Genomic DNA, 22,348 nt, shown 5'->3' with positions numbered 1-22,348 from the left:
GGGATAGACTGCCAAAAGTGACATCAATGATGGATTCGCGGCCGTCTTTACGAAAGGTGCTAACGGTACCTTCATTGAACAATGCAATTTCCATCTTAGCCAGGGCTTCTAACAGACTGTATCCTCTGGCGTTGGTGCATCTGCTCCCCCACTCCAAAGCCCAAGCGTTAAAGTCTCTCACAACGATGATCGGCCTTCGCCCGATGAGTTTTTCGGTCAGCGCGTCCAGCATCTGGTGGAACTGCTACACGGTCCATCTTGGGGGTGCGTAACAGCTGCATACGTAGATCCCGTTGATTTTGACAATCACGAAACCTTCATACGAACTGGAAACCACCTCCTCAATGGGGAATCTGCCCATTACGTGTATTGCAGCCATTGCTGCTTTATCAACTGCCCAGTTACCGTTACCGGGAGGAATTCGGTACGGCTCTGCAATAATCGCGACGTCGCACAACGACTCCGTTGTCGACTGCCACATCAGTTGTTGAGCTATGTCGCAATGATTGAGATTAATCTGGGTCACCTCCATTACTGCTGACCCGCCTTCGCCTTTTTATACGCTAGGCATTGGAAGCCTCCCGTCGTGTGGTCATTTCTCTCTGAATTATTGCAGAGCATACACCTCGGTGGCTTTGCGCAGTCGCTTGCAAAATGGCCATTCTCGCCGCATTTCCGACACGATCTGGATCTATCCGGACCTTCACAGTTACGCGCCTGATGGCCGAAGCCCTAGCACCTGAAACAACGTTCCATTTCCTTGGTCACACGAGGTATGGCTTTCAAAACACACACTGACCACCCAACTTAAATTTTACTCTTCATCAGCAGTTTGGGCGCTGCTACCGCTGAGAGACGAATCGTCGCCATCTGCTTCCCATCATATGCCTTTCTGAGCCGGATTACCATCGGTACGTCGCCCAATTCGCACTGTTCCTTCAACGCATTCCTTAACTCCTGTTCTGTCGTGATCTCGTCCAGATCCCTGTACTCGAACACAGTTTCTTGGGAAAGCGCTTTCACGTTTGCTTCATCTCCAAGTGCTTTGGCAACAATATCCTTGAAAGCCGCACTCTTAACCGATGGATCCTTTCTCAGTTCAAAAAGCATCTCTCCCTTTTGAGTTCGCCTGGTTCTTACCACTTTCTCTCCAAGTACCTTTAACTCCGGGGCTTCTCTGACTTTTCGGAGGATCGCTGCGTCCCAGTAAACCATTTGGTTTGTATATCTCGATTGCAACTGAGGTATACGAAATCATATCTGAACGGAAAAGTTATATTTCTCGCCATATAAGAACATATATGTACCAAAGTGGAGGCGATATACGTGCGAAAATTTTGACAACTATTTGTAATTCTATTTTGCGCAGTTTTTATAACACGCAACTAAATACTACTGAATATATGATATAGATATAATCAAATATTGCAATTGTCTATCCTGCTTTATAATTCAGTCATGAATTGTATATGAAGACACGCACGACTGCAAAACAACTTATTGTTCACTTCGATTTGACATACTCTAATTATTATACAACTCCAATATGAAATTGAATTGAAAATGATTTAATGTGAACTTTCTATTACGATTTTGTGTTATCTGGGGTACGAAACGTTGGCGTTCGCTTCGATAACCAGCGCATCATCCTTAATCCTCTCCCGCCGAGGACTGGGCTTCTGCTCGCCATTCTCCACTTCATTTTGTTTCTGCTTCTTCTTACTTGCGACGGTACGCCATCCACTACATTCGTCTTGCTCCGGATTGTCTTCCTCTACGTTCTTAGCTTTCTTTTGCTCCTCTTCTTCACTAGGCGATTCCCTCTTCCTTTTGTCCGTGCGAGAATTCACTACTGGAGGTCTTTTAGGCGTCTCTGATGCTTCAGCCGTTCTCTTCGCGGCTTGGCTAAGTGCGTTTTCAGCAGCCAAAGCTCTAGCCTCGAGTTTCATATGCTCGCACTCAACTGTAGTCATAGCAGATTTAATGCTCGCCACCAACTGCTTGATCTGCGTGTGGACGTTATGGCTCTCCTTAACGAACTCGTAGAGCTCGTCGATTTTCGCTCTGATCTCCATCATCTCGTCTCGAGGGGTGAAACTTCCAGGCTTTGGCGTGAGCATCTGAATCAGCGTCATGTGCCCTCCTTTCTGCTCTGCTGGAGGCACACTACTGCTTCTACTCGTCAGTGTATCCTTGTCCGGCACAGGTGATCGTTGTAGCCTTCCACTTCTCGCAAACACGTTCGTCTCCTCCTGTGGCGTACAGCCGTTGCTGTTTTTGTTTTGAGGTGTACTCATACTCTTGGGTCCCTCCTTCGTGCCGCTATCTCCTTCTTCATTATGTTGGTTGGTTGAATTAATCATTTCTGTTGGGTCCCAACTCTAGGCCGCTATCTCCGCTCGTATTTGTGTAGTCGCCTTTACGATCCCATGGTGATCTATGCAAGCAGGGAGGCCATGGCTAGGGACACTCTCCCTATCCTTCATGGGAATAGGGATGTCAGCATCCGATCAGCGTTAGTCAGGAATATATCATCTGAGCCTACACCACCGCAGGAATTTAGGAATAGGAATAAGAAAATGCGAACATGTAGAGGAAAGAAGAAATAGGGGTAATAGGGGCATAATGAGCATACGGGGCAAAATGGGCCGCCGTCCGTTTGGGCATATTGGACAATCAATTTCGCTAATTTGATTAATGAACTTGTTGGTAATGTTCTTAATAAGCATCTCAACAAAAATCGCGTGCAAATTCGTTGACATGTCTGAGATATTGAGAAAAAACTCGAGCCGATTCAGTATTGTAAAAATACTTTCTTTTTTCTAACGACGTATAGCAGTCGGCTTAACTTTACTGTTGGGGAAGAATAAATGCTTAATGCGAGAAATGTAGATTCAGGCAAACTGAAAATTCTTGATATTAGGCCAAAAATATAGACTTAGCGGACGTGAGAGTCGAACTCACAGCTCCCAATCTCTAGTTGAGCGTGTTGTATTCGCGCTGGATAAATGTGCGAATGAATGATAGAATCAGGCATGCGTCATAACAAAATCTTGATATAAGATCACAGAGTATAGACGGATTTGTGGTGTAATTGGTTGAACAACACGCTCAACTAGAGATTGGGAGCTGTGATTTCGAGTCTCACCGTAAACCGATCGGCGTGAAAATTTGCTTGTAGGAGTTTTGGTGCCAGGGAAGGTTCTTATGATGGTTAGAGACCCCTCTAATTATTTATTATAATTCTCATCTTTAGAAAAGGTTATACACTGTAAAAAATTATTTTTGGTGAAAATAAAAAAAAAACATCAAATTTTCAAAATATTATTACTTATTTGCCCTTCATTCGCCAGCAATGACACTTTTAGAAAAAGTAGTGTATATTGTTACCTTTAACATGTCGAAATTTTTTTTTTTAAAAATGCGCTTTTTTAGATATTTAACTTTTTAGATATATTTTCTTTCTTTTTCAACAACAAAAATTTTTTTTGCGGTGCACATATTTTTTTTAGAAAGGTAATTCTATTATCTACAACTTTGCTGAAGAAACTATTTCGATCAAATAAACCATTTTTCCAATATAAAATATTTAATGGATTAGCACCATTTTTGGTTAGGCCCTTTTGAAAAAGCAGTCGACATCTTAAAAAAATACCTGATATGATCAAATGACACCATTTTTAAGGAGAACAGCTATGCAAAGTTTCAGCTAAATCAGAAATGATAAATTAAAAAATATGTTACTTTTTCGTCACTCGGCGTGGAATCCCTCAGTATACAAGCCAAATATAATAAATATATTAGATGTTTATATCCTCTCATTAATAGAAATTCTAGACTTTGTCTGAAAAATAAACTTTTGATTTACAAACAAATTTTTAGACCGGCAATGTTATATGCCGTTCCGATTTGGTCAAGTTGTTGTATTACGAGGAAGAAGAGTCTTCAGAGGATTCAAAATAAAATTTTGAAAATGATTTTGAAGCGTCCTCCTTGGTTTAGTACATTAGAATTACATAAACTTACTGATGTTGAAACCCTAGAAGCTATGTTAAACAAAATAATTTTAAATTTCCGACAAAAATTGTTGCAATCCTCTATTGCGATGATTAGGTCTCTTTATAGATCATAAGTTAGCTAGGTTAGATATTTATCACAATAGATCAAACGGTACTAGTCGCAGTGATGAGTCCATACAGGAAAAAAGGGTTAGATATTAGGTTAAGATTTATATTTTTTTTCTTACATATAGGTTTTAATCCCTACTGTTGAATAATCTTAGTTGTCGTAACAAATCATAAGAAATCATAATACAGGTATACCTCGATAGGACGTACACCCGCGCATCGTTTAGCGTACGTACTATCGAAACGTACGTAATATCGAATCACAATTTTTAATGTAAAGTATTATTTTTATTATGCTAAATATTGTCTAAAATTTCCAAATTTTAAGATATATCGCCATCCGGGGGAGATTGTGCCACGGGGGTGAGATTGTGCCAATAATCAAAAATGTTTATTTGTGAAAATTTTTTATATCTATAGAAACTGGTGACCTAAATTCAAAATGATGATAAACATAACATATTTATTCATAACTTAGAATGGAACACAGATAATATTAGCAAACTATTTAGCCTAAACAGGGTTTTAAAGTTCGCGATCAAAAATACTCGGAAATAACGGTTGTAAAAAATGTCCCGCATAAACCAACCCAAACAAGAAATCGCATAAACTTGCTATTTTGAAGGTATATAAACTAATCATTTACAATGTATTGAAAGGCTATTATGTGTTGGATAAGTTTTGATTACGAAAATAATATTTTTCGAAACTTTGGACTTTTCGAGCTTCACGGGGGTGAGATTGTGCCAAGCCATAATGATCGATCCAGTTTGTGGATTTCACATATCCAACAAAAATACGTCAGTGTACACCAGTGCACTCACATTAGGGTAGGAGCACCAGTTTTGGCCATAGTTTGTCAAACTTTTAAGGGTATCGATCACGTTTTATAAAAAACGAATAAACTAAATATGTTTAATCTCTTCCACAGGTAATTTCAGTCTTAATCTTCATAATGTATAAGTTTATTTGATGAAAATATGCTTTTTTGTTTTAATTTTTGTCGATTGAAAAACCTCTGCTGGGTTCCTATTTTGGCCATAATGTTCTTCTATTCGCCACTCTGTGTTCCTATTTTGGCCACCCTGCTGAAAAAGTATTGCAACACAAGTTAAACTACCACGTAAACTAACTGAATTAGTTATCTTTTTAATATGAAATTGCAAGGATTAGCATTGCTTCCGGGATTTTAACCTTTTTTCGTCACACCTTTTCTTGTGCAAGAGTGCAAAAATTGCTGTTCTAGAAAAAAAAAGTTTTAATAAAAATCATTTTTTCCTTATGTTTAAGTTTGTTTGAGATTATTTCTAATCCTTTAAGCAGTTTTCAGTTATAAATCCGTTTTTGCAGCAATATATTCAATTATGGGAAATCTTTTGGATAATTTTCATAGCCGATGATTCAACAACTTCTGCTTTATTTTTTGCTTGCTACGGGTGCAATCAGTGTAACATATTTATCCGATTTAAAAAGCAAAGCAAAGCAAAGCCCAGGTGCTACATTCCGCTACCGAAACTTGACCTACTGTTTTTATACGACAGACTTCGCAGCCAGCTGTTAAAGTGCAGGACAATTGCAGGACCAGTTGCTGCGATCCTGTTAACTCTAACAGCCTCTCCCAGCATTATACCTCGAGGCAAACTGGGAGGCATGACGGAGTTATGTTAAACAAAAGTGTTTTTCATAAACCACAACTGCAAAAAATTGACATTCAACTTTACATAGGACAATTTGGTGAGATATCGTAATATACTGATGCATTACCTTCAAACGTTTGAAAAGTGTGTAACAGCCTTTTGATATCTGAATTTCAAACATAGTTTTCTTTAAATATTGTGATCGTGAAGAATAATAATCACTAGGTACCGTAAGGAAAAAAATAATTGGCCTTTCTAAACATACTTTTGTTCGAGCCACTTAATCTCAATTACAGAAATCGTCGCTTATAACGAAACTAATCAAAGAAATTTATGCTGTTCTATAGAAATAGATTATATTTCAACATTATTTTAAGTCTGATACAGTACTTTCTTATGTAATCGAGGAACATTAGAACCTATCGAGATATGAAAGCAAAACTTGAACTTCCCTTTGAGAAAACCATATGTATTATTTAATTTATTCCAGTATTTACATGGCTTTTCAAATTATAAGTGGTCATCCAACCCCGTTTTCTTTGACCAAGTCCCCATGTAGAGTGTAGAGAGAAAACCTTGAGCGACTTTTTTTTTCTGAAACGCTATCCTGGGAGTATAATCAAAACAATTATCAAATTAATTATGATTCCTTCGTAGTTTATCCACGTGGAAGCTTCCATGATAGCTTCGCTAACTCGGGCGCTGGCTGAAGTCACAGTTTCGGGAGTTCAAATTGATAGTTGTTGATGACGGACCATGAGAGACGAGAACCATTTCCTGTTCAACGTAAATAAAAGTTACCAAAAAAGTTGTGAATATTTTGAACAATATGTAAATTACATGAAAAATTATATTTTATGGAGTATCACGATTGTTTTTGGTAAGAAAATCCTTCACATTGAATAACTACGTATGATGCTGCACTATAAAATCGCTAAGTAGTATTTCAATAAGCCAGGAAACAATTTTTTCCTCCTCCTTGGACAGTATCGTTCCAGTACTCTGTGTTGTGGTTTTCTGCATCTTGCCACACGTACGGTATCAAATTGTAGACCTTAGATACCGTATTTTTTACGAGTCGCGTATTCTGAAGATACTTTGATTGTACACCTGACAGGCAATGTTTTTCGATGAAGCCATAATTTTGTGTACAATCTTCAACAAAGAATATCAAATAGTCAATAAATTTATTGATAAATTAATCAATTAAGTAACTCACTGTCTTCCAGCGGTAAAAAAGAAAAAAATTTTGGAATTCCACGACCACAATATCAGAACTAAATATCAGTAGATTTTACATATGGCGAAAACGGGCATATGAAATATGAAATTGCTTTGACGTATGGCCAAAAGCGGCATAGCGAAAGTTTTTGATCTCCTATGGCTAAACATCTTTTTTTATATAAAAAAAACTTCTTCACGTTTATCATATGATCGATATGGTTTGAGAAATAATCCATTACACCATATGGAAAAACCCAACGAAAAATAAATAATTTTAGATAATAAATGTTATGTACTGAAAGTTCCTCTCGTACTATGCTGTCAATAGGTTATGTGGCAAATTAAGGGAGGCCTTTTTTATTTTTGCAATATTCCTAGAATAATAATTTTCTAGTATTAGTTTTCATATAAGTTATATGAAAAAATATCAAAAATTTGATTTAGTTTCATCTAAAGTTATATTATTAGCCATATATTTCATCAATTAACACGTAAATACAAGTATGGCCAAAACAGGTGCTATGGCTAAAACCGGTGCTTCTGCCCTATTTAATATATTATTTTGACAGATTAGATTGCATCATCTATTTTGGAGCAAACAGCATAGGTCTGCTAAATAATTTAAACTAATTTTTACTTTTTCTCTGGAAATTTCAGATACTTTGAATAAACACTCTAATATAAGATGAATATATTATACCGTGTATAAGCTGCCAGTTTTAAGGAGGGGGGAGGGGGTGGGATACGCCACATGTTCTGCGGCCGCGGGTTCTCGAACGAAGTAATGGTTACTTTTGTTGAATGATCAAATAGGTATGCCCCCTTAGGATACACCCCTTCACAACTTACGTAGTATTAAGTCATTCATGTAAACCCTAGCGTTCGATGAATTATAAATAAATAATAAATAAATAATAAATAAATAAATATATCTCTCTCTTGTTAACCCTAGAAACGTTACTGACTATATAAAGGCTGTCCATTGACTACGAAGTCATTTTTAGTTATTTCAGACCTCTCCGGGTTATTTTCATTCATACTTTTTGTATGATGCGTTGTTTTTGGGCGACGCCCTGCCCCTAATAGTGCACTTAGTTCATGGACGGACCCATATGAACTACTTTATATTGATGTGTATTTATGTGTATTGTTTATAAACATGCTAATGTTCACTGTTTAGGTGTTTAGCCTAACCTTATGTTTTTAGCACAACGTCTCCCCGTTGAAGGGGTGAGATTTTGACAAAGTTCAAGCACTTCTAGTAAAATTAGGTTTCATTGTAACTAAACCATCTCTACGGTAGTTGTTAATTGAACAATTTAGTATATATTGACAGGTTTGAAATCAACTTAGTTCCTAAATTGTGTGTATACTGAGCTAAAAAACACAAATATATATGATTTTCTGGCACAATCTCGCCCCAGATGACGGTAAATAAAATAAATAATCATCTTGCAAGCGTGTAGGGCGCCATATCTCTACCTATTTGCGTTGGTAAGAGGACATGCTTATCAACTTAGGGGCCAATTGCTTCAAGAAATGGCTTATTGGTTTCACTGTTCCTGGTTTTTGTTGTCAGATATTGTGACCAGTTAGCAATGTGTGATTATCTACGTCTTTATTAAAATTGCCAAGAATTTGAAATGGTTTCACAATGGTCAATGTTCCTAACTTAATTCTAATGATTATTAAAGCAAATTTTTATTCTCAGTTTTCGTTAATATTGCTGAGGTGTTCAAATTCGGGATATTTTATTGCAAGGGATCAACACCTTCCCCTACTAACATAAATCGTATCCCGTGATACTTGTGGAGATGCAGTGGTACCAGCGGTCTCTAGCAACAACAAGTATCGGACTAATATTCTTTCCTATTCCCATGTAGTACAGCCTTTTGGTCGTGGCCAGCGTCGTTATTGGTCAATTATCAAAGTATTGAATCAGTAAAAAATGCAAGAGTATGTCATTCTACTCCCAAGCACTATTCAATTGGTTCTTTGTGCAATCTTATTGGTTCGACCAATCACGGAGTGCACCTACGGGCATTCTACTTAAGCTAAGCTAATTATAAAATAAACAATTATCTTGGTAAAATTATTTTAGAAAAAACACTACAAATGTTAAAAAATAGTTAACATCGCTCTCAAATTGAAAATTTACATATTTTAATCGTACAAATCTAGGTAAAGGTTTGGTACATAGTTGTCAATATAAGCTGAAATGTTCGTGTCTCGGTTGGGCGGTGCTGCTAGATAGAGTCAGTTGGAGCTCCAGCAGGATGTTCCCTTTTCTTTCCAATTTTTATGCGTCGTACGATTTACACTGTCATTTGAATAACTTCCGCCTTGTATTCTATTGCCCGCCATGCACACTATGTTTCCTCTTTTTGGCTGTGTCCAACTCGTAGTTTCCAAATCCATAGACATTTCTGTATGGTTGAATTGTGTTGCGAATACTACTTACAACATCACACATAAACATTGAATGATAATTTTCTGTCTATCACAGTAGATCTCTAAGAAATGATCGGAAACATGGATATTTGGGGGTTTGTGGAACTAACTTAGTCTGGAATTTTGATTGAAAGTCAATTTTCATTAAATTGGCGTTTGTGGGGTTTCTCAAACAAACGATTCAAATATCATTTAAGACAGCTTCTGTCCTTACAACAACTTCTTTCCTTAAACAATTATTGCAATAAATTACGCATGAAAATGGGATACCTATAAAAAGAAGCTATTCATTAGGTAGGTTTTGGTGTGCACAGATGCAATACATATGCATGTACTCAGTCATCGAAATTTTGGTTGATAATAGCCTCCCACCACTAGTCGCCCTAGTTGAAGGTTTATTTTTAGAGTGAAATTACGTAAGTAAGAAAGTAAGTAGCGAAGATAGAATAATGCAATGGGGTACAATGAATGTACTTATTAAAATTTTTATTGAAAGATGATCGGTTTTTATGACTGGGGCAAAATTAGTCATGTTGTAGAATAATTAAGTTTATGTCTGTAATATGCTTCAATTGACGGATTTAAAGAAATGCAAAAAGATTTTAGTTTTAGTCACATGTACCAACGAGAAAAACATTAGTATCGTTTTGAAGGTAATGCGGTGACGAATGTTTTCATGGATTTTCTTTAAAAATAGTTTGCCTAGTATATGCAAATTGTTTTATTCTACAGAGAAGCCCCAAGTCTCTTTATAATCGAGGCACATGAATTAAATTTAAATACTATATTTAGAATTGGAACCGAGCATTTTCATGCCATTCATCTTGTTATACGATGAAATGCTCAGAAATGTTGTACTGAGATTGATTTAGAAATGTGGTAGTTGCATGAGTGTTTTGTTCCGATGGCGTTGAACGGTTGGATTGATAATATGCTTAGCGAAAAGTGAATAGTTGCTAACATTGCTTCTACGCGTCTATTTTCCAGAAACCCGTTATTAAAACGTGAGTTAAAATAAATCTTCAAATTGGAAATTACATTTGAAGATTAATTTTGTATTAGATAATTTTAATTATGGCGACGAAACGAGAACGACGATCACGGCGTTCTGCAAAGGAAGATTCCTCTCCAGCAGCCAAAATTGAGCTAACGCCAGAACCAAAGCAAGATTTTCTAAAAGTTCCTAAGCGAGGTGACACACCGCGTGATTTCAAAAGTTTACACAGGGAAAAATCTCCTTTTGAAATCGGTGAAAAACCGGATGTACAAGTTGCATCACAAAAAGCAATTATTGATAAAGCCCTTATAATGGACATATCGGGAGGAGTAACAAACGTAGATGAATACATTTCATTATTTTTCACTGATTCATGTAGTTTGGATCCCGCAAGCTGCGGAGATATTTCAACAGTTAAAATAGAAGTCGTTGAAGAAGAACCTATCGAAGCAGCACCACCTAAGCCGGCCGTAGAGCACGAACAATCCTTTCAAAGTGTCGAAGAAGAGCAGACCAACATTGAAAAAGGTAAGTCTCCAGAAGTCATTCCCGCAGTAGAGCCAGTTCCTGAACCTGAACCAGAACCAGTTGAAGAAGAGCCAGAAGATGACGAGGAGGAAGAAATAGAAGAAGAAATTCCTCCCCCTCGTGAACCGACGCCACCTCCCCCCCCACCACCTAAAGAACCAACGCCCGAGCCCGAACCTGAACCAATAAAGCCTGAACCCGAGCCAGAATATGATTCAGATGTTGAGTTGATTCCACCTAAGGAAGAGTTCGATCCGTCTGTGTGGAAGAGTGTAGATGACCTAGAGCAACAGCAGCAGGATAGAGAGGAGGCTGTTAAGAAGAATAAATCAAAAGAATCTTCACGACGCGAATCCCTTAGTGAAATGACCGAAAGGGAACGAGACTTAGAATGGCAGCGACAACGTCAACTAATGAGACCTCCATTGATAATTTCTCATTTGAAATCAAGAGCAGCTCCTAAAGGTTCTGTGGTTAAATTAACATGTACCATTTCTGGTCCTGGTATAACTGTTCGGTGGTTCAAAGACGGAAACCCAATTGAACGTGATGCCAAGCACACATTCAAAGTTAGTGAAGGCTTATTGAGTTTAGAAATTAAAGACGTGGATTTTTCTGATGTTGGCGAATACAGTTGCATTATCAAAAATAAAAATGGAGAAACATCAACCTCAACATCTTTGAAAGTGTATGAAAACTTTGAAACGAAACCAGTTCCTCCCACTTTCATTTCAATCAGAGGTAATAAAATGTGTTCTAATTAATATATTGTTATACGTTCGATAAAAATTCAATGTGTATATAGAAATGAGTATAGGATATATTAGAATCTAACGGACCATCATTAGTACTATAAAATGGGTTTGAGAAAGTATCGCGTATCGGTACATATTTAGTTTAACGTTATGTTAATGAATTAATGTTGGGATATCTAGCCGCCTCCCAAGATGGCCAAGAGGTAGGACGCTGGTTCAACAAGCCAGTCGCCGTATGTTCGAATCCCAGCTGCGTAGCACTAGCACCGCAATTGACCCATAAACTAACAGCTAATTGCGAAGTCTGTCGAATAGAAACAAAAGGTCAAGTTTCTAAAAACGGAATTTAGCATCTAGTCTTTGCTTTTTTTCCCGTGTTGGGGACTTACCGCCGCGACCATTATTTTGATCTATTGTGGTGTGTCCTCTTTTAATTTATGCCATGTCGTATCAGTGAGCTATCAAAGTTTGATGAGCCACCTCAACTACTGTCGGCATTTATCCCAATCAGGTGATGCATTTCGTATGAAATGTATCACCTGATTAGGAGCAGCATTCCAAATATCGCAAGGCTGAGTCAGCCCCTTATCAAGATATCTACGTCGTTTATGATATAGTGCAACACAGTCGCACAACAAATGTTCGGAGCTTTCAGTCTCATGATTACAAAAGCGTCTTTGCTTTGCTTTACTTTATAATATCTATATAAAATTCTTTGCTTCTTTCCGCTAGTAATATTTTCAAAAAAAAAATCTAAATAACTTATTAAAATTAATTCAAATGAAATAGCTTAAAATTTGTATATTAGTAGTAACGACTGTTAGAATTATTGGATATTAGCTGCACTGAAGGAAATTCAAATGACGCAATTGTATTTCACTCGACGGATTGCTGGTGAGATTGTTCTATTTTTGCATATATATATACAGTGGTTTACCGATTTTATATACCCATCTGGGAATTTTTGGTAGATATATTTGGAAAGTAGACAAATTTGGGGAAAAATAAATGGCTCCAAAATAATTTAAATGAACGAAAAATATTGTTAATGTTGACGATTTTCTTCAATTGTGTATTATTTCAGCATAATTTTGCGCATAGGGCTCATTTTATTCATATCAACCATTAGCCATAATGCACATCAACTCAGCATATTATGAAAAAAGGCATATCGAAATTCAAAATTGTTCCGATTTTATTCAAATTTTGTGTACTTACTCCTTTGCAGTAAATTTTAGAACCGTATTTTTATTTGGCACTTAGGGTTCTCTTTTCTGAGTCAGTGTGGTCCCAAAAGTTACCATTTTTTCCACCTTTCTTTCTTTAAAAATTTATAACATTTGATCTATTGGACCGATTTGAATGATGTTAATACCAAGTGGAAAGTATTTTGATGAGCTTTTCAAAAAAAAAATTAGACTGAAGCCCAGTTTTTTTTATTATCGCAGAAACATTGAAAACATTCACTTTTTGTGTAGACCAAAGAAACTCTTAGTTTTCATAAAGTGTCGAGAATACAATGGAGACGCATGGTTTTTGTTTTTACCGGTAATAAAAGGCTTTTTGACAAAGAAATGCGTCTCTAAAATAAAACGCCATCCGAGTTCATTAGATTTTCGTATCTCAATCTCAATATATACTATATGTAGTTTATTATTGAATAAATCTTCCTCATGATCCTTATTGTTTGCCTTGCCCTACTAACATGATATACTCTGTTTTCCTGTAACATCTATGAAGGTAGTATGGGTTCCCTGCTCTTTCGAAAGTAGATGCTACACTAACATTCCTATCCCCTTCCCCTGCGTTTGTTCGGACGTAGCCAGGTATATAATGCGGTTATATAGCCACCTACGATGTGTGCAACCACATCTGAAAATGCTAATGCTAATGCTAATTAGTAGTAATGACTGTTAGGTAGAAGGAAAAACTTCGAAGGGATGATAATAAAATAAATGTTTGCGTGAACTATAGTCAACTCAACAGAAACTAGGAGTAGGGAAAAATCAAATGATGGTTACAGCTACCTTGGTGGAACAGAACTTGTGCAAACCTATGTGAAAATTGTAAAACTTGAAAACCATTGAATCTAGTTTCAGATAGGTTTAAATGTTTATAAAATAGAAAGTTTAATGTTCCTACGTTGGACGTTGTTGTACTAAAATATGTGAATTGCGAAAAGTGTAATTTAAAAAAAAATATAAATATATATATATATATATACTTCGTATTGCCACAAATTAAACTGTGTTCCTCACAGTAAAGTAGAAAACAATTCCCCCCAGCAACCTGATAAAATAAAGCGGATAGCATTTAAATATTCGCCATCATTACAAACCATTTCGCCGAACACCATTTTGCGGAACACCAATTCTCGGTTCACCATAACGCGGAATATACAGTTTCGCAGAATACCATTTCGCGAAAAACCTTACGCGGGATGTACCATTTCACGTAAAATCTTGTCGTAGAAAGTACCATTTCGCAGGGGTGACCGAACTGAAGGAAAGTAATAGAGGTCAGTAGAGCTAGGAACATAAATAAACCTAGATAGAGGTGATCTCTACGGGGGCTGCTCCCCCGCAGTAACTGGTGCTTCCGACGGCAGGTCGCCGGCAACACTCGCGGCCTGTGGCCGTCTCGCGCTGAATTCTAATTTGTAATTCTAATGTTACTATTGATAGTTTTTGGTGATCTTGTTATTGATTAATGTTTTATGAAAGATTCTAAAATTTCTCGAGTTCGATTAGTTTTTGAGTTACGCGAAAATTTCTGTTTTATTTGTATGAGAGTGCTTATACCCCTACCACAGGGGTGAGGGGTCTCAAACCATCATTAAAAAAACTCCTGCCTCCAACCCCCCCCCCCCCCATGTTAAATTTGGTTCCATTTGCTTGATTACTTCTCGATTAATTCATCATTACTTGATTAATTCACCATAGAAAAAATTCTTGTCTCCAAAAACACCCACATGTCAAATTTGGTTCCATTTGCTTGATTAGTTTTCGAGTTATGAGGAAATTTGTATTTCATTTGCATGGAAGCTTAGTAGGGGGAGTGGTCTCTAACCATCATAAGAACCTTCCCTGGCCCCTAGAACCCCTATAAGGTGATGTCCGTTAATCGTTCGATTAATTCAACTAATCGAATAACACAATAAATATTCGAATAATTTTTAATCGAATCCTGTCAGCTCGAGCAGTTGAATTAACCGAATAGTTCAATGAGTAGGAATAATCCCCGAATAATGCTCGTTAATCGTCCATAATCGTTCGATTACACTCAAGTCTTTTTTAAACGGTTTGTTTTTTTCGATTACTCGAAAACGGTGCTGCTAAGGAACTATTTACAATCTACGTGAGGAATGTCGAGCTACTCCCAAATGTATTGAGAAATAAATGATTGGTCTCTAAGTTACCCGGTTCTTAATACTCAAAAAACTAAACCGTGTAAAAAAAGTACTTGAGTGTAATCGAATTAATCAAAGAAATATTCGAAGAGTTTTAATCGAATACCACTGGCACGAATAGTTGAATTAATCGATTAGTGCGGACAACGCTCACCGATTAATCGGTAATCGAATAATTGAAAATTTCGGACATCACTACCCCTATATGCAAATTTTCACGCCGATCGGCTCAATAGTTCGATTCTATAAGGAACATTCGGGCAGACAGTCAGAAATCCATTTTTATAGGTATAGATTTGTATGGCAGCCCCCCCGACCTCTTAGTGGGGGGAGGGATCTCCAACCGTCATAAGAACCTTCCCTGGCACCAAAAACCCCTACATGCAAATTTTCACTCCGATCGATTCAGTAGTTTTCGATTCTATAAGGAACATAGGGATAGACAGACAGACAGAAATTCATTTTTATAGGTATACTAGCTGACCCGACAAACTTCGTATTACCACAAATTAACCTGTGTTGTACATAAATCATGAGTCTCGGATGATCTTTGTCACAATCTCGAGCTTTGCAAGTTTTTGAGGAGTTCAACCTTAGATGATTCATTTTGGCAGTTACGTAACTACGAAAGCTTCCCAGGTAACCAAAAGCATCACCAATGCTATTCAAATGTAGGCCAAAAAGCATTTAAATCGCCTTAAATGCTACTTAAATGCTATTTTGGCAAAATATACAGCTACTTTACTAATAATTTGAATACAATTTTGGATGCCAATTTACAACACCTATGCAGTCAAAAAGAAATATACAAAAGCGTGTAGTATAAAATGCCAGATACGCTGATTTGCTACTTATGTTAATGCTTATTAGTTACCAGTAATGGGTAGTTTACTATACAAATTTGCAATTTTTCCTCACAGTAAAGTAGAATTAATTTCAAAATTTTTATTTAATAAGTGTTAGCGAGAATGTAAGCCATGAATTCATCCCTGTGAAGATTGCACGTAACCGCACAATAATTGCACACTAGTAATAAAAAGCTCACAGCAACTTACGAAAATAGCCACCTATCGGTTACTAGAAGAGTTACTGTCGATCGCGCCGATACATACTCACTATTGACGTCACTCAAATTGGTCCTCTCGCTTTGCCTAATGGTTGAGTGATTTAAATCACTGGTGTGCCCTCGAGATTGTTCTTCAAACAATCGCGAATGATGTACAAGAAATAAATCGTACAGGTTGATAGAATTAATCTTTGTCGCGAAATATAATAGCATTTCGATTGCTATTATGCCGAAAATGCTATAAATAAGGGATCCGACCAACTCCATTGCTAATTGAGTGGAGATCTTCAAACTAAACTTTTCTTCCGTATCAAAGTTCGCGATTTTCCAAAGGTGCATTTCAAGGTGGTTGACAAAGTCAAGGACTTTGCTGGCAAAATCCACCCGTGCTTAAGGTGATAAGAAGCTAGAGTAGCGAGATTAGGCCTTATAAGTAACTTTTAAAGTTTTAGACCGACTGCTAGGATAGGAGTTACCAAAAAAAGTGACTCGTGCCCGTAAAACTTACAACTAGCAGGTAAGCTGCGTGCTACGGTAACTAAAATAACTTATCAGGCATACGCATAACGAATGTACACGTTGAACAGGGTTCCCCATTCAACGTGGGGTGTTTATTCCGGCTTGGGCAGAAGACCAATCTGCTAAGCGGACCCATCGAACACGCTGTCATAAGTCATAGGATTGATTGATCCACTCAGCGCACTCAGAACGTGCTACGGACCGGCGCCTGCCACTCACCCTAAGGTGGCAAACGCTATACGCTCTTCGTTTACATCGGGATTAGCTTGACTGCCTGGATCAGCTGATTGATCGCTACTACCTGTGTTATCCGCCCAGCCTAGCTTCGAAGTACGATGCTGGTCTAACAAGCCAGTCGTCGTATGTTCGAATCTCGGCTAGGCGGTGCTTGCTAGTTAGTGTCAGTAGGATTGTTGCACTGGCCCCGTAATTTTCCTGTACTCTAACAGCCGGCTGCGAAGTCTGTCGATAAAGAAGGGTAATGTCTAAAGACGGTATAAACCCATGGCTTTGCTTTGCTTTTTACCTGTGTTATCAGGACCGTTCGGCCTGTGCTGTCGAACTGTGTGGAAGAACCAAATCAAAAAAAAAACGCAAGTGCTAGCAAATAAGACTGTTTGCCATTGTTAGCCTTAAGTTGAGTAGCTTTACCCTGTCCCGGGACCAGTAGGCTGATGCGTTCAATAAACAGCCTGTTAGTTTGGAAACCACCCAAAAGATATCGAACTTTTGTTTGTTTTTCGGATTAATGAATGGTAAGATCTTCTCTTATTTAGCTTCGCGTATCGTCTCGATCTTTTTAGTTCATTTCTTTTGGAGATTTTGTAAATATCAATCGATCAGTCTGTATGAATAATTCTTGGTTTAACCCCTGTTAGGAAAAGTCAGATGAACGGTGTGATTTAGCCACTTCTAACCCGCCCGTTTTACAGAGTCTCATAGCCGGACTTTCAAAAGCGTCAGCAGCCTCCTAAACCGGAGTGGCGCTTAAGCTGGTGTGCGTTGTGTGCAACACGAACGTTACAGCTTTATAATTCACAGTCATGAATTGTATGTGAAGACACGCATGACTGCAAAACAACTTATTGTTCACTTCGATTTGACATACTCTAATCATTATACAATTCCAATGTGAAATTGACATGAAAACGATTTAATGTGAACTTTCTATTACGATTTTGTGTTATCTGGGTAAGCATTTAAGTCGCCTTAAATGCTACTTAAATGCTATTTTGGCAAAATATACAGCTACTTTACTGATAACCTTCTTATAGTGCTGACAATGCTAATTTACAGCTAATTACCGACACGAAGAATTTGAATACAATTTTGGATGCCAATTTACAACACCTATGCAGTCAAAAAGCTAACATACAATAACGTGCAGTATAAAATGCCAGATGCACTGATTTGCTGCTTACGTTAAGGCTTATTAGTTACCTGGAATGGGTAGTTTAATATACAAATTTGCAATTTTTCCTCACAGTAAAGTAGAAAACAACTCCCCTGTCCCCTCATAGCATAGCCAGAAAGCGGATAGTAATGTTCGCCATGATTGTACAACATTATACCGAATATCATTTTGCGAAAAACCTTAAGCGGAATGTGCCATTTCACGGAAACCTTTTTTGTGGAAAGTACCATCTCGCGATGCTCTCCTTACTCGCTCTCGCTCGTTCCAGGAAACCCAGGTAGACCTAGGAAAATAAATAAACCTAGACAGTAGTGATTTCTGCGTGGAGTTGCCTCCCCACAGTGGGCAACGCTTCCGAAGGCGGGTCACCGGCAACACTCGCGGCCGTCTCGTCCTGAATGATCTAGTGTTACTACACTCAAGTACTTTTTTATACGGTTTGTTTTTTCGAATATTGACAACGGGGCTATTTAGGGACCATTCATTTATTTCTCAATACGTTTGGGAGAGGCCCGACATTCGTCACGTATTTTATCCTAAATTGCACCGTTCTTGAGTAATCGAAAAAAACAAACCGTGTAAAAAAAGACTCGTGTGTATAGATAGTTTTTGTGGTCTTGTTATTGATTGATGTTTTATGGAAGAGTCTCGAATTTCTCGAGTACGATTAGTTTTCGAGTTTCGCAAAAATTTCTGTTTTATTTGTATGAGAATCCATATCCCCCTACCACAGGGGTGAGAGGTCTCTATCATAAAATAAATTCAAGACTCAAAAATCTCCTACATGCTACATTTGGTTCCATTGGCTTGATTAGTACTCAAATTATAAGGAAATTTGTATTTCATTTGTATGGGAGCCCCCCCCTCTTAAAAGGGGAAGGGGTCGTAGTTCACAATAGAAAAAATTTCTGCCATTTAAAACTCCCACATACCAAATTTGGTTCCATTTGCTTGATTAGTACTCAAATTATAAGCAAATTTGTATTTCATTTGTATGGGAGCCCCCCTCTTAAAAGGGGAAGGGGTCGTAATTCACAATAGAAAAAAATCTGCCATCTGAAACTCCCACATGCCAAATTTGGTTCCATTTGCTTGATTAGTACTCAAATTATAAGGCAATTTGTATTTCATTTGTATGGGAGCCCCCCCTCTTAAAAGGGGAAGGGGTCATAATACACCACAGAAAAAAATTCTGCCATCTAAAACTCCCACATGCCAAATTTGGTTCCATTGGCTTGATTAGTACTCAAATTATAAGGAAATTTGTATTTCATTTGTATGGGAGCCCCCCCTCTTAAAAGGGGAAGGGGTCGTAATTCACAATAGAAAAAATTTCTGCCATCTAAAACTCCCATATGCCAAATTTGGTTCCATTTGCTTAATTAGTTCTCGAGATAAAAGGAAATTTGCATTTCATTTGTATGGAAGCCCACCCTCTTAAAAGGGAGATGGGTCATAACTCGCTTTCTAAAGAAGAGAGGGGTCTCAATTCACCATAGAAAAAAAACTTGCCTCCAAAACCACTTACATGTCAAATTTGGTCCCATTTGCTTGTTTAGTTCTCGAGTTATGAGGAAATTTGTTTTTCATTTGTATAGGAGTCCCCCCTCCTAAAGTGGGGAGGGATCCTAATTCACCATAGAAAATATTCTTACATACAAAAACACCCACATGCTAAATTTGGTTCCATTTGCTTGATTAGTTCTCGAGTTATGAGGAGATTTGTATTTCATTTGTATAGGAGCCCCCCTCCTAAAATGGGGAGAGGTCCTTATTCATCATAGAAAAAATTCTTGCCTCCAAAAACACATGCATGCCAAATTTGGTTCCATTTGCTTGATTAGTTCTCGAGTTATGATGAAATTTGCATTTCGTTTGCTTAGGAGCCCCCCCTCCTAAAGTGGGGAGGGGTCCCAATTCATCATAGAAAAAAATTTTGTATCCAAAAACACACACATGCCAAATTTTGTTCTATTTGCTTGATTAGTTCTCGAGTTATGCAGAAATTTGTGTTTCATTTGTATAGGAGCCCCCCATCTTAGTGGGGGGAGGGGTCTTTAACCATCACGAAAACCTTTCCGTGCCCCAAAAACCTCTACATGCAAATTTTCACGCCGATTGGTTCAGTAGTTTTCGATTCTATAAGGAACATATGGACAGACAGACAGACAGACAGACAGAAATCCTTCTTTATAGATTAGATTTGCATTAGGATTAAAAAGAAAATCTCTCAAACTTTTATTTTATTGGTAGACGCTTGGAACAAAACGTAATCGAGCAAACACATTATGAAAAAAAGAAATTAACGATAAAATAAAATGTTTTAGTTTTTTTCTCGGTTTACGTCTTGTTTACAAAATTTAAAAGCAACAAGTGTTTTCTCCAATCCTTTACTAACAAAACCTCGTATAATTGAGAAATATTTTCTTCCACGCATCACTAAAATAATTAGGTTCATAATTGTTTTTATTCTTTTCTATGGTTGGTTCCTACCAAAATCAGCAATAACATCTATAGAATCAAAACCTGACTCACTTAAAAAAAAGTTTGGACGGCCAGGTTCACTTCAATTTATTTTCTGGTATATTTGAAAGCACATCGAGCAACACTGTCAAAACGGTGCAACACTGATAAAACGGATTCGATTTCTTCTTCTTGATCACGGGCTCGTACCAAAAGAGATCTATTTATAGACAGCACGAACAGCAAAAATTGACAACCCAAAATATGTTATCGGTCAAATCATATGAGCATTTAAACTACCTTCATTCAAGAGTAGTTCTGATATAGTGGTTAAGACGATGACATCATGTGCGGTATGTCGTGAGTTCAATTCCGACTGAAAGGATGCGGTTTTTGAAAATGAAAAAATGTGTGAAAATTTTTTTCTGTTGCTATTTGGAAATGTTCCCGATAATAGTTGTACTATTTTTGACAATAGGCCGGGAAGATGTCGATATAGCAGACAGAGGTAAAGAAGTTTTCGCTACATTTTAACAAAATTTTAACAAAATTTGTTAGAAATATCGTAACAAATTTTAATATAATTTTGTTCAAAACATAACAAACTTTGTTATATTTTTGATATAACTGCTAAGCAGTTTTGTTAGAATTTGAGTTATTTTAACCACTTACAGTGGCTAATTTATAATAGCCGTTGTTAGCAAAAAATCGGTCAAAAAATAACAGGATCAGTTATAATTTTGTTATGCCCTCCTGATCGGGAAGTTTATTGAAGAATACATTTTGGTTTGACATCGATCTGTTACTTTAAAACAAAATGGCATCCAAAAATCTACAAGTGTTGTACAAAATACAACAGCGCGAGTAACGGAAGGTTAAGTAAACATCGAGAATAAAATGTTAGAAAATAATACATCCTTTGATTTGTGATCCGAATAAAAATACAGTCCGCCGTGTAAATCCGTTTCGCGTTCAATGTTGGTGTCTGCCTGAATACGCAACATATGCATTATTGCTGCAAAAAGGCAATGTCCATCTCCGGGTATTTTTCTCACCGTTACTGCTCCGTTGTTGTGTTGAATTCGCTCCATAGCCGGTTTTAATACGTGTTTGGCTGTGTGTCAGGTACTTTTCACTTTTCCTTGCCTTTACCTTCTAACTAACATTCTTGTTAAGAAAAATGTGTTAAATACAATTAAGACTGAACCCTCTCAGACCTTCAAATTGACCTGGTTCAAACCGGAGCCGAACCTGCTCAACTTTGCCATCCCACGTCAACCCCAGAGCTAGACCACAATACTGCCCATAGAGGCATACCTAGTTGACGTAAAAACCAAAATGACCAAAATGTACTTTTTCGGTCCTACGCACTCTTAACTATGTTGTTCACATGCCCAATTATCAAACAACATATGTTTGTTCGAAAATATTCGAGAAATTTAGGTAAAATTGAGCTACTCTGCTATTGGTTTCACGTAATGCTAATGGTTGACGTAATTTCCCGCATAATCAATCAGCATAGTAACCTATTTGTTTTTGTAGCTTTACGCCAAGTTATGGGAATAATCGTTTAAAAAAACAGTTTGTTTATTCGCATAAACTGGCGTTCGCATTTTTTAAACACAATAAATGAGGAATGAATCATAAAACCTCATCAGTCCTGTTTTGATTAATAAACTCTACTAAATTGACAGATTATTCGATTGAAAAAGTTTATAGCAAAAATTATATGGCCTTAAACGTTTTTCACGATAAAAA

The 22,348-nt window shown here is 37.3% G+C and overlaps 1 protein-coding gene across 1 annotated transcript in view; it reads left to right on the top strand.

Moving 5' to 3' along the window:
- Window positions 1-10,513: 10,513 nt before the first annotated feature.
- Window positions 10,514-22,348, top strand: part of LOC128740149 (muscle M-line assembly protein unc-89-like) — a 181,418-nt gene continuing 169,583 nt past the window's right edge. Inside the window, exon 1 of the mRNA XM_053835670.1 lies at window positions 10,514-11,705. Within this exon, the coding sequence (XP_053691645.1) occupies window positions 10,514-11,705 (1,192 nt within the window). The remainder of the gene's footprint in view (window positions 11,706-22,348) is intronic.

Source organism: Sabethes cyaneus, chromosome 3 (genome assembly GCF_943734655.1).
Source record: "Sabethes cyaneus chromosome 3, idSabCyanKW18_F2, whole genome shotgun sequence".
NCBI classification, from domain to species: Eukaryota; Metazoa; Arthropoda; class Insecta; order Diptera; family Culicidae; genus Sabethes; species Sabethes cyaneus.
Note: the sequence above shows the minus strand (reverse complement) of the source record. Positions and strands in the feature narration are given on the sequence as shown.